The 16,492-nt window shown below is 56.1% G+C and overlaps 1 protein-coding gene across 1 annotated transcript in view; it reads right to left on the reverse strand.

Annotated features, from left to right (window-relative positions):
- Nucleotides 1-16,492, reverse strand: part of PEPD (peptidase D) — a 116,860-nt gene that overhangs the window by 7,181 nt on the left and 93,187 nt on the right. Inside the window, exon 12 of the mRNA XM_079118561.1 lies at nucleotides 6,561-6,709. Within this exon, the coding sequence (XP_078974687.1) occupies nucleotides 6,561-6,709 (149 nt within the window). The remainder of the gene's footprint in view (nucleotides 1-6,560; nucleotides 6,710-16,492) is intronic.

Genomic DNA, 16,492 nt, shown 5'->3' on the forward strand with positions numbered 1-16,492 from the left:
GAGACACCCCCAGACACTCTTCATGGCACCTTTTGGTGGCAACAGTCTTATTGCTTCTCGTCTCCATGGCCTGGCAGAGCCAGCGCACCACAAGTCCTGAGTCCCCAACCGCTCTCCAAACTCGGCTCCCACCCTGCGGGCTGACACATGGGGCTGAGGAGGGGTCTCCGGCACATTGGCTGATGCCCCAGTACCCGCTCCATTCAGCTCTCATAGATGGGGGCCTTCTCCAGTCACTGAAGGGGAGCCCCAGGAAACGCAGCCTGCCTTCCAACTTGACTAATTTCAATAGTGGGGCTACAAGCTGGGCTGGGGCCCAGCAGAGGGTGGGAATTGGGTATAAATCACATCCACGGTGGCCCCTTGTGGGGCCCGGCCCAGCGCCCGCCTGGACGTGTGTCCTAGGCAGCTCAGCGGCGCCTCCAGGCTCCCTTGCCTGTGACCCTCGGGAAAGGCCTGTGCGCAGCTCTCTTGGCCACGAGTGGGAGGTTCCTGCCTGTGTGTGGTTAGGGTTGTGACAGTGATTCAACCTCCAGCGACTTGGCCCAGCGTCTGGCCCGGATGGTGGTTACGACACCCGCCCCTGGGGCAGGGCCCCTGAAGTGTGTGAAGGTTAGCGCCCTTGAGCTGGCGTGGGGTGGGCACAGACTGGGGAGCCTCCCTGCAGACCCCGGCCCACCCTGACTCCTGGACTCCTCCCACCTTAACAAACTGTGGTGTCCAGAGCCCACCGTCCGAGCCAGCAGGCATCCTGGACCCCAAGCCTGCCCATTCTGGAGAGCCACACTGCAGAGACCAGGTGGAGGCAGCCCCACTCTCCCTTCCACCTCCAGCCAGCACCAATTCTTGGGCCGGCTTCCCCGAAACGTCTGTTGAACCAGGGCCCTGCCCACTCTCCTCCCCTCAGCTGCATCCTGCATACCACTCAGAAATGTGGGGCAGACAGCCAAGGACAAAGCCCAGGTTCCTCAGCCGGCCTCTGACTCCAGCCTCATTCCTCACTCACTCGGGGGTGTAGTAGCCAGACCAAGGCAGCAGCCAGACCAAAGCCATGGTTCTGAGAGCTGACACTTCCTGTGCTTCCTAACTGCTCTTGGCTGGGACCACAGCCTCCAAGCCCTCCTCATCCTGGGCCTCCTGTAGAGGAACCTCCTCCAGGAAGCCCTCTGACTGCCCCTTCCTGTGCTGCCACAGCCCCTCCACGACAGCACAGCAAGAGGGCACAGCTTGGGCCTGGTTATGGCCTCTAAGTCCAGAGAGTGTGGGGCTTGTACCCTGCTCTGAGCCTGGCATGTGGCAAAGGCTTGGTATACAGAGTGAGAGGAGCCCTGGTCTCCCTCCTGGCTCTCTTGTAGCCAGTGCTGTGATCCTGTGGCCACTTCTGTGTACACAGACCTGGCGTGGGCAGGGTAGTCTCATGGTTAGTGCCACACCATCTGCCTCCTGAAATTGCTGAGCTCAAAGTTTAAACAAGAGCTCCCCGTGCCCAGGCCCCAGGTTGTGTCCAGAGCAGCCACAGGTTACTGCCTGGTCTTCTGTGTCCACCTGGTCCTCTCAGGCAGCACTCTTTCCTGATAAGCCTGGAGCCTGCTGGGCCTGGGCCCAGGCTGGCTCCTCAGAGCCTCAGTAGCATCCATCAGCGCTGTGAGGCTTCCTGCCCAGAGGGTGACAGCCCAGGGCTCCCAGTCCTAAGCCCAGCTGGGAAGGCAGTAGAAGGCCCCCCATGCTGCATCCTGAGTCACTTCCAGACAAAGAGCTCACTTCATTTGAGGACAACGGCCCTCAGGGGATGGATGACATGCAAGCCAGGCCTTGGGGGTGCAGGAGGGAAGTCTCAGGGCTCGGTCCCAGGGCAGGACCGAGGCTACTGGGAGCTGCCTGGCAAGCCAACTTGGCATGAGGCTGAGGGCCTGCAGCCTGGCCCACCCTGCCTGTCTCAGGGACCCACTCACCCTGCACAAGTGCAGGGAGTAGGTCTGTCCACACTGCAAGCGCCTTGCTGTGCACACTTCCTGAGGTCATCCCCCTACACCCTGGCAGGGAACCCCAAGGGAGGGCACAGGGCGCCAAACAGCACTCTTGGTCCTGGCTCCTGCTACAGAAAGTAGTATGGTTAGTGTGACGTGCCCATTTGTACCTGTCTGACTGACCCTCATACTCCTCCCAGTCTCTAAGGTCGAGGCCCGACTGGGTTCCACCCCTGCCCACCTGGAAGGGAGGCAAAAAGCCAGGAAAGGTCGAGTTCACACGTCGGGTCAGCTGGGGTGTGCATGGTCCCATGTCCCTCCCCCAGCTAGTTGGTCACCCCTGCAACCGTGTCCCTCCCTTGCCTTCAGGTCCGTTCTGGGGTGAGGGTACTTCCTATCACCAAGAGCCCCTCCTCTGACTTCCTGTGGTCAGCACTGTCCCAAAAGGGGTCACAACCCTGAGGCCAGGAATGACAGGCACTGTGCAAAACTACTGGGGTTTGCACCGAGTAATGGGGTCACCTGAGTGGAGGGCTCCAGGGCTTGGAGCTCCTGTGAGAGTACAGGAGGGAGGGCCCATCACCCAAGGTAGGGGATACAAGGAGAGGGAGATGCACTGGGTGCTGGGAGGAGGAGGGTGAGGCTGCATGAGGCTTGAGTGCCTGCTGGCAATGCGTGCAGAAGCCTTGGTGCCAGGGCCACATGGTGGCTGGAGGGACAGGGAGTGTGCAGGACCAAGATACTATTATCAACTCCAGGGGGGCCTTGCAGCCCTGCATCTCTGACTCAGGGCACCCCACTGAGCTCAGCCCACCCCTCCCCAGTAGCACCTTTCCTTCTTGATACCCTCACCAAGGCTAGGCTTCCTGGTGCCAAGGAGACAGGGCTGCATGCAAGGGTGGGCCTCTTACCCTAACCCCAAAGCCACAGCGAACTTGGATTCCAGTCACCGGAAGCCAATGCTGGTTCATGGCCTCGTGAGGATAGAACTCTCCCAGGTGTTGCAGCTGCCAGCCTGTCCAGGCCACCCTCCTGCCCACCAGGGTCCCATCTGGATGAGGTCAGCCCTCTTTCCTTGTTCTCTGACTGACCGTGAGGAATGCTTTGCTCCCACTTTGGCCCCAGGATGCGGGGGCCAAGGACAGCATTCCTCAATTCCCCTGGGGCTGTATTCACCAGGGTAAATGTGTGATTATTAATTTCTGCCTCTCTGGGTAGCACTGTGTGATTTCCTGCTTGTCTTTATTTACTCTTCCCTGGAAGGTCACGGGAAGCAGTCGGGCAGTCTCGGTGGGGTGTTTGTCTTGGCCCAGGAGCTGAACCCACAACCCGGGGGCGTTCCCAGTGGAACAGACAGGGGTCCAACCTGGCCACAGCAGCCTCGATGCTGTGGAGAGGTCATCTGCCTCTACCTGGAGAGTGGCTCTATGGGCACAGGACTTCTGATGCCCCCAGGCTGGACCTACACCATGGAACCCATGAACCCCATGGTTCAGCTTTGCCCTCGGGAACCCTTGATATGTCACAATTTGGCAGTATGCGTGATAAAATGTGCACAGGGTAATGCTGGGGGCTCTGTCCCCCTCTCGAATACAAGGATCCTTAGAAGCCTCAGTGCCGGCTCCCTGACCAGATCTGTGCTGGGGAGTGAAGTTGGGGTGTAAGCAAGAGGATGCCTCTCATAGTCTGCAGAGACCAGCTCTGTTGAACTGGGCCTGGTGGTTCCAGGCATCCCAGGCTGGGCCGGAGGTTGTACTGTGAGTCACATGACCAGAGGCTGTGCCTACTGGAGGGCCCTCCATGGGAGGGGTGCCCCAGCTTCCCGGGGAGGGACACTGGGAGAAGACACCACACCCCATCTTCCCCAGCCCAAACCATCTGCCATCTGAAATAGTGGCCACTTAAAATGACTGGTGGCATTCAAGACTGAGCAAGAATGCTCTTCTGTGGTGTGACGATGGGAGTGTACCCCTCTGGTGATGACTCCTTGGACAATGAGTTCTGTGGTTTCAAAGTCAAATTAAAAGGGGGTACAGTATATGCTCCCCAACTCTGTTGCCCTCTGACACCTCATTTGTAGACTTCACCTTTCTACGTTGGTCTTCTTTTAGAAGCCCCCAGAATCCCCCATGGCTCCTTAAGCTCTGGTGGGGTCTTTTGGAGATAGACCAGGAGCCATCCAGAAAGATCCACTCACAACATGCCTCCCTTGAAAACAAATGCTGCTGATGTCCCTTCCCAAACAGCCCTTGGCCCCGTGATCATGGCCGTAAGTCATCCCAGCAATGGGCCAGGGGGCCGCAGGGGACTGTTCAGCCAGATGCTGAGCCAGCAAGCTCTGGGTCCGCAAGAGGCCACATCCTGGGGCTTTTACAGTTCTAGAGCTCACAGTCTTTTTCTTCTTTTTAAAATCAAAGTTCCATGGAGGGGTACAAATCTGACCACCACAGTCCCCGTTTAGGAACTCCAAGTCCAATTGCAGGCCTGTCATGGCCAGTATCCCAGAGGGTCCCAAAGCCTCTGTTCACCATCCCCAGAACACAGAGGAGACACTGGGCTGCAGCCAGCTCTCTGCTGGTCCTTAAGTAGAGGGCTGATGCCTGTGTCTGGAGCTGGCCGAGCCTGCCCTGGAGTGGACTCTACTTTGAGACAGGGAGGGGGACTATTGCAGCCATTTGGGGCATGAGGAGGTTGAAGGACAGGAGGAAAGCACACAGCCAGTAGGCAGCTGAGCTGGAGTGGGCAGGGGCTCTCATGAGTTCTAGACCCCAGGAGCCTCGCCATGCTCTCTCCTGCTGCAGTGACCCTCACGTGACTTGTGGAAGATGCCTGAGCATCCCCCCCGCCCCTCCAGGGAAGGCTGGGGGCCTGCACAGCAGAGAAGGAGGTGACGAGTGAGTTCTGGAGGAAGCAGGGCTGGGACAGTCTAGGAGCTGAAACCCCAGGGGCTCTCTGCCTTCATCCCTAATGGGGGCTTCCTTAAAAGAAAGTGGCTGAGCAGCTCAGGAGGATTGCAGGTTCAAAGCCAGGCTCAGCAACTTAGTGAGACTCTGTTTGGAAATTTAAAAAGGGCTGGGCATGTGGCTCAGTGGCTAAGCACCATGGCTTTAATTCCTGGTACAAAAAAAAAAAAAAAAAAATTGCAAGTGACTGGAGTCTCTTCAGTCAGGGCAGACTGGCCCTAGCCAGCCACCAGTCAGAAGCTCACTCCCACACTGCCCTGGGAGACCCTAAACCTCTGTGCTGCCCCAGCTCTGGCCCTACACGTCACACCTTCCGTCCCTACCCCTATGGATTTGTGACAGTGCCCAATGACACTCTGTTGCTTACAACCAAAGATGTAGAAGTCAGTGGCTGTGGTTGGGACAGTTCAGGCGAGTCACCAGGTCAAGCTGGAAGAGAAGCAGGAAAGCCCATCCCTACTGCAGGACAGGCTGCAGACAACAGATCATTAGGTATGGCCATGGATGGCCAGCAGCTACATGTCCCCAAGAGTGCCCAGCCTGAAGTGCAACTGGCACATGGGTACCTTACTTGGGCTGTAAGGAATCAAAGGCCTGCAGATGGAATTCTCTGAAGCTCTGGAGGGTTTGAAGCAAGACTATGGAAAGACCACATCCCTAAATTACCCCACCCAGACAAAGGTGACAAGTCAGGGCTCCTTGGTCACTGCTGGAAAAGGGTCTCTTCCTGTTCCCAGTAGAAAAAGCCAAACGCTGGAGCTGGCATTTGATCAGGTACATGCTGGATCTACCCATCTCAAACTATGGAGGGCTGGGCCTCTTCAGAAGGAACGTGGCTGACTGAGATGGGGAGAGTGGAAGGACCCATCGGGCCCAGAAGGAATGCCAGAATGTCAGTCTTGCTTGGAGGGGTGCGTTCTCCCCTCCAGAGGACCACGCTGTGGACCAAGACCGCCTCATGTAGGACATCAAGAGGCCTCTGGAGGCTGTCTGGGGGTAGGGGGACACGTAGGTGGAAGCCCCACATGGAAAGCTGGGGCACAGGCAGGAGCGGGACCACAACATGCTGGCCAAGGTTGGTTGCGGGGAAAGAATGGCAGACTTGGGCCGAGACACCCCCACCCCATCACAGAGTGGCAGTGACTACTACAGAACCTGAACAGAAGCCAGGCAGGGCTGGAGGTGCTTCCCATGGCTCAGCCCGATCCTCACGGGCTGCCGCCTCTCCATGTACCAATAAGGGATAGCCATCCAGGGGAACAGCTTTCTGTCCAAGGTCACAGAGCTGCTGAGTGGGCCTGGTTCCAGTGTCCACCCAGATGCCAGTGTCCAAACCTGACCAACTCTCCCCGAAATGGACTCTTGCTTTGGGACAAGGCACAGGACATGCTGACATTCTGGTGACCAGTGTGGGCGGAGGGATGTGTGGAACAGGTGGCCAGATGGGACATGGGGTGACTTTGGGCTGAACTCCCAGACTCCGATCTTCTACCTGATTGGTGGTCAGTCCTGCTTTCTAGGCGTGACCCTGGTCCAGTATGGAGGGGTAGAGGCAGCTGCCTGTCACACGGCTGTTCCGCCCCCATACCAGGGGGTCTTCCTCAGCTGACCCACTCACCCCTCCCCTCACCTGGTTTCATAGTGCTCATGACGGCACGGCAGCTCCGTAGCACTGCCTCGTAGATGGCCTTCTGGTCCTTGGTGAACTTGCCATTGGCCGGAAAAGAGCAGGTGATGTCTGAGGCGAAGCAGTAATACTCACCGCCCATGTCGAACAGGCTGGAGGGTCGAAAAGAGGAGGGTGTGCGGTGGGCGGGTGCTCGGGGTGCCTTCTTGCTCCCTTCCCACATATGGGACTCAAGGATGGCTTACTTTGGCCCAGATGCAGTAGGGTGTTGTGATCACCCCATCTTGAGAAGGTGACCAGTATAGGCAGCTCCAATCTGGTGTTCCCCAGAGGGGCATGAACAGCAGAGGAACCCAGCACCATCTGGGAGACCTCTACCTCCAGCAAAGAGAGTGGCACAGGCTCAGCCTCAGCAGGGAAGGCTGAGGACAGTGGAGCTTCTCTCCATGGCCTGGCCCCTGTGGGGACTCACTTGGAGAAATAAGAAAGACAGACATGTCCCCAGGCCCCCACTGGCTACCTGACTCCATATGAGCATGTCAACAGATCCCCTAGGTCTGAAATCTAGCCAGAGGGGAGAGGAGGAGGAAGGAATTTGGGAGGGGACACAGTGCCCAGCAGAGAATGTGGTGTGGGCCATATCACCTGCTCCCCACAGGCCCTGAGCATCTGATGCATACTTAGTGGATGGCTGGCACCTCTAGCTCTGCTCTAGCCCAGGGATCCCCCTGTTCAGAGGAAGGTGCCCAACACTATCCTTCTCCCCACTGAGGTGTGACATACTTGTCCTGCCAGGCCTGAGGGAGGGGTGGAGAGGAAATGTCAAAAGGATGGCCTCATATCCAGAGGGCTTTCCTGGGGCTAGGTGAACACAGCTGCTGCCTGGCACCCTGGCATCCCCAGGTGGCTGAGAAGGGAACACAAATGGTATAGAGCACAGGGAGGGTGTGCAGTAGGGGAACACAAGTGAGGCTCAGGAGGCCAGCAGAGGCCAAACCTACTCAGTCAGGAGGATGCAATGGAGCCACTCCACTGGACACCCATGACGGGGCCTCTGACACAGCAGGGCCTGGAAGGAGCAGGGCCAGCCCTTGCTGCATATGCCCTATCAGGGGGAAGACAGATAAGACTCCTGCCCTGCTCAACCTGGGAGGTGGAGCCAGACAGGGCATGTCTGCACATGTTGGGTCCAGGATTGGCTCCCAGGAGGGCTCAGAAGGGCCCCCATGATATGGGGTCGCCCAGTGGGCCAGGAGGAGCCTGGGTAGACGCAGGGAGGTACGCAGATAGTATACCTCCTTCTCCCCCGTCCCACCTCAGCACTTTTGGAGCTGCTGACAACAGAGTGGGGCTATTAGTTCCTTCACGGGGTCATGGCAGTCACAACAATGATCCTCACTAAACTGGCTGAGGAACATTGATCCAGCCCCTAGCTTGGTTTCTCGCTCATGTCTTTGGGGCCAGGTGACCACAGGGAAAGGCCAGTTGAGGTGGGAGCTGCCCTCTTGCACTGGCTGAGCCCAGCTCTGCTCGGTGTCTGGCTCCATCCTGGGATTCCCATGGGGGTTCATCTACAGCAGCACAAATCCTGGCAAATCGGAGCGTGGGGCACCGCTGTGGCTTCCTTTACAAGGGCCTCTCACCCAAATCCAACTCGAATGGTGACCACAAACATTCCAGAAGCTGCCTGTATGCTGGTCTTTGGGGGCCCTATTATGTAGAACAGAGCAGGGGGTGGGACCCTGGGTCTGTATGTGAAGCAAGGGATGGCCACCCTACAGAAGCAGATTTTTAAAGGAAAAGCCTGAATGCACAGGATCCCTGGATGCTTTGCTGGAGTCCAAAGTCCTCAGATGGGCACGTTTTAATCTCCTGCCTTTTCTGATTGCAAAACACCATAAATAGTGTCAACAGTGCATGAAGCACAGGTAACAACTCAGGTGACTCTCAGAGAGTGGGGTAGAGGCCCCACTCGCATGACAGAGAACTTGGGGCTGGGTTAAAGTCTCCGGGAGAGCCCTGCCTGGAGCAGACCCAGGGGGACCTGGGCCTCACTTGAGGCTGACTCGCAAGGAAACAGAGACACCCAAGCAGACACACCCAAGTGCCTGCTCCCCAGGAGGCTATAGATGCGACGGCAGTGGGGGCCAACAGTTGCTTACAGGATTACTCCTGTGTGGGGCACACTTCCTTCAGAGATGGCCTGGAAGGTGGGGCACATCTAAGCCCTAAACTAGAGGGGAAATCGAAGCTGTTAACACTGTACCAAAGCCCCGAGTTGCAACTCAGTACCCAGCCCAGCAATGAGCTCTCTTTTCCTGGCTCCAGTATTCAGACTTTAAGACCTCAGTTTTCCCACCTTTACAATGGGACCATTACGGTCACTGCAGGTTTGTGTCCTCCTGGGGCCAGCGTTCAGGCAGCAGTAGGGATGGAGCTGTGATGGGGCCCCAGCCTTGTTTTGCCTGGGGAAAGCACAGTGTTTTCATTTGGGCTCCCTGGAGTCAACAGAGGAAAATGGTTTGTGGTTTGTTGGTTTAGAATATCCAAGAATGGACTGGGCAGACAGGACAGAGCCAGGAGTGTGGGGGACACAGATTCCTGGGAGTGCCACATCAGAGGGTGACCTGCAGCAGCCCTCTGGGGCAAAAAGTTCTATTGGACTCTGTTGATCTAAAAGAAAAACAGAAATTGAACTATTTAAAAAATCAGGAAGCCCACAAGAGCACACCAAATACTGGAATCATCTAGAACAGTTAAAAAAAAAAAATAAGACTCTTCAGGGCAAACCAGACTCTGAACCAAGTTCTCCCAGCCCTCTTCAATAAAACAGAAAGAGCGTGGGATGGCAGGCTTTTGGATTTCCTCAGCCAGCCTGGCTTTATCTTCCAGCTTCTAGAAGACTTCAACTGTATTTTTGTTTTAAATCATCCACTTTCTGGAAAAGGAAGTATACACCAGCCAGCCAGCTCCATCCTGCCCAGCAGCACTCGGGCACAGGGCTAGAGTCTATTTTTGTGTTCTCAGTTCCCTATCTTTTTCTGCCTTTTCTTTTTCTTTTTCTTTTTTTAAATCCCCCTCAGAGTTTCAAGCAATCCAAATTCAAGCCATTCTGGAATCCAGGGATAAAAGTCATCTCTCTTATAAATCATCTCCCTCCAACTCCTCTGTCCACTTCATCCATACTCCGAATGCAAAATGACAATGGAGAATTTGGTCATACTTGGCTCAATTGAGAACACTGGATCCCTCCTTCTCTGCTGCCTGGGGACACCCACCAGGGACACTACCATCATTGGCCCAGTGAATCTGTGTAATAATCTGAGACATCTGGGGAGAGATTACACATCTCCCAGCAATATGCTGGCGTCTCATTCCCCACATGTGTTCCTATAGCTGTGCTTCTGGCTGGGATGAGAGGTTCTGTCTTCCGCTGGCTCTTCCCGGGCAGCTCCAGGCCTGGGCTACCTGCCACCATTGGCCCACCCGGACCTTCCAGGGTCCCCCTCCAGTCCCACCCCGCCAGCAGGGACTGGCCAGCCCACAGGCAGAAGGCATCTGAGGGAAGTGCTGCAATGTTTATACAAGGGCCACTTTGTACTCAGTGTAGACCTTCATTTTAATCTGAGTATGGGGCACAGCTCTTAGCTGCTTTTCTCTGAAGACTGGCATCTTACACGTGTATGTTTAGCACCTTAGGAGCAGTGCAGACCCTATCTGCACCCCAGGTCAGGCTGGGGAGTTTGGAGCTGTAGGAAACTCTCACTTCCCTCCAGAAACTCAATGGGAAAGAAAAAGGAAGGCAAATGGGTGACTTTTCCCTATGCCTGCTGCAGTGGGCTGTCCCTGCTGACCGGGTAGTGAGTGCTGGTTTCTTTGATGCACAGGCTGGCTGCCTGCTCCCAGCTCCCAGTCACACCTTCTGTGAAGTGCCACCTCTAGGTGTGGCCAGCAGGGACAAAGGTCATCACTAGGGGTCCTTGAGGCTCCCTAGGATCATGGGCTGACACACCAGGGGAACCTCTCTCCAGGACCTTTCTGGGCATGTCTGTCCCACTCAACCCAGCCTTGGGACAGCTGCTCCTACGGGCCTGGGTAGACAGGAACAGTGCTCACGTAAGCAGCCCACACCAGAAACAGCTTCCTGTCCCCAAGCCCCAGAGCCAACATTTGCATTTGCTGACGAGAACAACCATGCGCTGGCGCCTCCTCTAAGTCTGGAGAGAATCAGCACTGCCATTTTACAGATGTCGTGGTGAGATGCAGGACACCAGTGTCAGGTGGAGGCCCCAGGAAGAGCACCATGCAGCTTCCTGCCTGAGCAAGGGGCTGCTGCCCTAGGGCATTGTGGACCAAGGGTGGGGCAGCAGGGCAGCGCCACTGTGGGTGAGGGGAGACAGGCGGTCAATGTCATGCGCAGAGCACATGCTTCATTTCACTTTTTTGGTGACCAGTGTCTTGTGATGTCTGTGAGCACCCGGGCTGTCTAGACCAGAGCTTTTCAAACTGTGGGTCTTGACATCAACTGAGCAGGTGCAGCCACAAAGCACTGACGAACCACACAACAGAAAGAAAACACATGGAAGGGGGTCTGCCCGTAGCCAGGGTGTAGCTGCCAGGAGTGCGTCCTGGGTAGAATGTCAGGGCACTTCTGAGATGGGGTTTTAAAGGCCACGATCAACTTGTCTGGGTAGCTGTCTGACCAGGCCTGTGCCCTCCAGAGAGTTCTTTTGCCCCAAGGACTGGGCATGTTCTTAAGACCACTAAGTGCTCAGGATGGGGCCCCCTGGTGACAATTGGGTGACCCACTGAGGAAAGAGCAAGGTGGGGGCAGGGTCTGACTGGAGCCTGGCATCAGGAAACAGGCCCTGGGTGACGCTCTTACTCTGAAGCTCACCAAGGCACTAGGCACAGGAACAATGGAGCATGGAGGCTCCCCTCACCCCAAGCCTTTGCCAGCAAGGGAAGAGCCCCAGGCACAGACTCACCCCTCTGGGAACCACAGTGCCAGACAGATAATGTGGAGTGGGCAGAATTATCCACCCCAGCCTGCAAGGCCTAAGTGATGCCAAGGGGCTGCTGAAGCCCTGGGTGAGTGCACACACCCAGCCTGCGGGGTTGAGGGTTTGGCACATATGCGATGGAGTCAGTCATGCAGAGGAGGGCTCTGGTGACACCCTTGCTTGGGGATGTGACCCTGGCAATGGGAGCAGCAGCACATGCCAGCCACATGTCACTCACAGTGCAGGGTGCCTTCAAGCACTTTCCTGGTATGAAATGGGTAGTCTTTATTCCTCTGGGCTTTGGTGACACTGAGTGGTGTCCCCACCTCCCTCTGTAGGGGAGTTAGGGCTTCAGCCTTGGTTATTTTCAGGGCAGGGAGACAGATGAGGCCCTAGGCCATGGCAGGGAAGGAGGAAAGGAAACTGGTAAGCTGCTAACCATGGGGGTTAAAATTGAGACAGGCCTCTCCTCCCTAGCTAGGCTGCAGGCCCACCTCCCATGCCCCTTTAGCAATACAGTAGACCACTGCCCAGCAGGGGAGAGGCCCAGCCCATGTCCTGAAACAACACTGCCCTCTTCTGGCCACTACAGGAAGGTCTGACTCACCACCCACCAGTTACGTCCTGCCTACAGTTGGGCAATCCAGGCCTGGGGCATCCTTGGCCCTGAATTCTATAAGGTTCAGAGAGGGGCACAGTCCCCAGCCCTGCCACCTGATCTGATGGTAATACAAGTAGGAGGTGGCAGATGAGGAGGGGTATCCTAGCTGCTTTACAAGTCAGAGCCCAGTGGAGGTGCATCCTAGTCTCCCCACCTCTGTCCTGTGGGATGAACCTACTTAGGGGCCAGGAGAGTTGAGGAGCTAGAAGGCTCAGACCAGGAGTCCTGCATGAGAATGGCCCAGTCCAGAGGCCTTTCTTCCCAGTGGATTTAGATACAGTAGTGCTCCCTGGTAACCCCCAGGAGGAGCTTGCTGGCCCTCGGAACCTCCAACCTGGGGGCTCTGGTGTTCACTGCCCAGGCTGGCTGTGGGAGGACGGAAGAGCACAGGGCTCAGAAGATGACTGGCTCAGGTGATAAGTCCTGAGCATGACTGAGCTCACACCTACCTGCTTGGGCTAGGTGAGTGGGGAGGGGCCTTCTGGGGCCTCCCACTTCAAAAGGGCCTCCAGTGACCTTGTTAGACACCAACTCTTGTGTGAACACACCGAAAGCATTAAGTAGCAATGCTGCTTGCCACACTCCTGTAACCCTGTTCTAGAAAGCTGGTCTGCTTGCCTTAAAAAGGAAAACCAGAAGTGCTTGATGGCTCCTCTAGGACAGGGACCTGCTTGTGGGGTACCTGGGGGAACCCCAGGAACATAGCTGAAAAGGGTTCTGGGAACCAAGAGAAAAACTCCAAGAGGCTTCACAGCAACAGGCCCTGAGGCCACAGGCCACGAGGACAAGGCCTCATGGCTGTGAACCAAGCCAAGGGGATGGCCCTGGGATTTGAAGGCAAACCATGCTCCTGTTCCTTCCCTTGGAGCCATGCAGAGCAGGTAGGCAGGGTCTAGCTTGGAGGAACAGGGAGGGGCCGGGGGCCACTGACTTGGGGTGAGAAATGGGCTTTTCTCCGTTCTTGGCTAATGAACTTGACCTCAAGTATGAACCAGTGTGTCCAATGAACAGGCCCTTGAGTGGGTCAGGACTGGGACTCATAGTGGCTCACAGTGGCCTGAGCCCAGCTCCGGATGGAGGAGTTGGGGAGTGGGCTTCTTCAACCTCAAGTCCACCTGGCACATGAGCCAAGGAGGATAATGCTGGGGTTAAAAACAGAAGGGGAAGGCCATGAGGATCAAGAGCTCTCTATGAATGAGCCGGCCTGGCTCCTGCGCTGCCGTGGGCCAGCTGCTGGGCGGTGGGTCTCCCAGGGCCAGAGTGCAGCAGGAAGAGGCCCTGGCCGGCCCGTTTCTGGTGAGCACACGTGTTGCTGCAGCTCTTGCCGGCTGAGGGCCCACACTGTGCCAGGCTGAATGCCCAGCACTTTGTACTTACCCTGAGCCTCCCTGGAGCTGGCTGCTATACTACCCCCAGTAACGAGGCTCTGAGGCTCTGCTCAGCTAGGGGGAAGGCAGGCAGTTGACCTGGGAACCTCTGAGATCACGATCAAGCATCATGGCCTCTCTCAGGCTGCGTGTGCGCGCATGTGCACGCACATGTGTATATACAGAAGGAATGACAGAAAGAACTGGCCTCTCCTCAGCATCTCCTGCATCCTTCTCCAGTGTGGTCTGATTGCTCTGAACCAGCTCTGACTCCCCAGACAGCCACGTTACTAAGTGTTAAAATATCTCTGGGCCATTTTAACCCAATGTCAAAGACCGGGACCCAGAGCCTACCACTGTGACGAACTCCTGGAACGCATGCCCTGCCCTAGGAGGCACTGGGTTTTGGGAAAACTGCACGAGGCTCATATTCCAGTTTCATACCTTATGATGAAGTTCCATAGTTTTTATTTGGGGATAACAGAGTGATTTATTATTTACCGAATGCAGTAGGCACTCAGCAGATCAATTTCAATAAAACAATGGATTATAAATGCCGCCAGCAATCTGGCAGCAGCAGTAATCAACAAAACATGTTGTTCTAAATGCTGCATAATAAATTGACTATAATAAACTCATAATTATTCTACTGGCTACATTTCAAAGTTAGCACTAGAAAAACAAATTCACCAATTTGGTCTTGGCATGAACATTCGTGGGCTTCCTCCGATCCCTCCTGTCTACAGTTGCACCAGGAGATGCAGGTGCCATGCACTGCCACTAGGACTGAGGCCACTACACCTGGGAGGTGTGGAAGCCTGATGTGCTCAGCACCCTGGCCTTAGCCCCACCAGCAATATAGCTGGGACTGGCCTCTCAGACCCCCTTTGGGTCAGATAGAGGGTAAAGTAGAGTAGCAGCCAACGCCGCTGACGAAGGCTGAGCTCAAGGAGCAGAAAAATTCATGGCCACCTGGCTCTGGCATGGAGACTTCTAGTCAGCCAGAGATGCCCCCAGGACAGAGGGACCCTGCTGATGTGGCTGGCCTCAACCTCAGCCCTTGCCTCTGTCCTGATGCTGGGTTCCTGGGTTCTATCCTCCTGATCCAGCCAGAATGGACCAGTCAAAGACCATTAGAAAAGTTCTTGGAAGACGAGAGTCTGAAGAGCACACAGGTGGCATCCTCGGGGCTACCTTTGACTCAGCCATGGCCCAGGGGGGTCGCCATCCTCTACTTCCCTGGTCTCTGGCTGAACCAAGTCTGAAGGAGCCATGCCCCTCCCCAAATCCCTCTGCCCCACACCTATGCCCCACACCCTTCTGTCTCCTTTACTCTGCTCCACACCAAGGACAGGCGGTGTGGGGTCAGGGAAGGAAACCAAGAGGATGACACATAAGGGAGAGCCCTGTTGGGGACATTGCCTCTGGAGGGTAACTGAGCTCTGTTCTAACCCTCCCAGCCTGCAGACTAGGCCCTGGCCCACAGTTCTTAGGGCTCAGCATGGCCTATGGGTGATAGAGACTCTGGAGTTGGTCTGGGCAGGCAGGCCAACAAGATAGACACTGGGGCCTAGTTCATGGCCAGGTGGGTGGTCCTAACCTCTACAGTCACTCTTGGCCCCAATCTCTGTAGGCTCCCACCCCTGGACTTGCTGGCCCAGGGACCTAGGAAGAGGCCTCAGCTCCCCCTGTGGTTTCTCACACACCCCTTCAGCTACTGTGTGTAGTCCTGAGATGCTTGTGCTGTCTCCACTTGCAGACGGGTAAACTGAGGCTCAGAGAGGGAAGTGGCTTTTCTTCCAGAAGACTGAGCTGGGCTCCTGACAATGGTAGCCAGAACCAAACGTTCCGTCCAGTGACTGACCTGGCTGACATACTATGGCCAGTCACAGTACTGGCATGCCCTGTGGCAGGGGCAACCCTGGGCTTAAGTGGGTTCCCATTAGTACAGCTCAGAGCACAGTATCTCTCTGGGCAGCTGGTCGTCTGCCTGTCAGTCTAGGCATGTATGCTCGTGCTCCTGGGTGGACATGGCAGAGGACTCCTGCATGAGGCTCCGACCACTTCCTGTGGCAGAGCCAAGGCCTGCCAGATGAGGCCAGGGCCAGGTCAGTGGGCAGTCATCATGGGAACTCCAGTCTGGGGAATGAGTACATTGGGGAAGCCGAGGGGGAAAGAGGACAGCCCACCACACCAGACAGCTGAGAAGAAACCACGACACTGCCCAGCAGGGCTTGGAGGTACCTTGTTCAGCTGCATCAGCCATGGATGACAAGGCGCCAAAGAACCGGGGGTAGAGTGTGGGAGACGGGTACCTCCTACTGCTGGTCAGTGACCACAGCACATTTGAAGGCCAAGACAGGGTGACCCTGTGTAGTGTGGGCTAAGCCCCAGACTCCAGCATCTGGACAGCTTTCAGCAGCTCCATGCTGGATGGTGGGGAGGACAGGCAGGGAACCTGGAGCAACTGTGGGTAGGAGGCCATGTCTGTGGGTGCCCCCAGAACCCTGCCAAGCCTGGGAGTGCTAGACCAGTGTGCTCTGCCCTCCATGTTGGGGATCTGTGAATAGGATCACAATTCTTGGGATGGAGGCCACAAGGCCTGTCCATGTCGGACTTGTCATGTCCTCCACAGGGGGTTGAAATCACAGCACAACATGCTCAGGACAGCCACCACCTTGGACTTGCTGAACCAGTAGTTTGCATATGCCAAGAGGACCTGTGGCTGAGGATGGAAGGTTTTAGGGTGTGTGTGACTCCTGGCCTCTAGACACTGGGGCACAGAGATGTAAGTATGGAGCTTCCTGAATGGAAAGGATGACCTGGCAGAGGCTGGGGACAGTTCAGGCTCTCCTTGGAAAGCCCATGATCCCATGGAAACCACAGCCACCCTGTCCTCCACCC

Source organism: Sciurus vulgaris, assembly GCF_902686455.1.
Source record: "Sciurus vulgaris genome assembly, chromosome: 17".
NCBI lineage: Eukaryota > Metazoa > Chordata > Mammalia > Rodentia > Sciuridae > Sciurus > Sciurus vulgaris.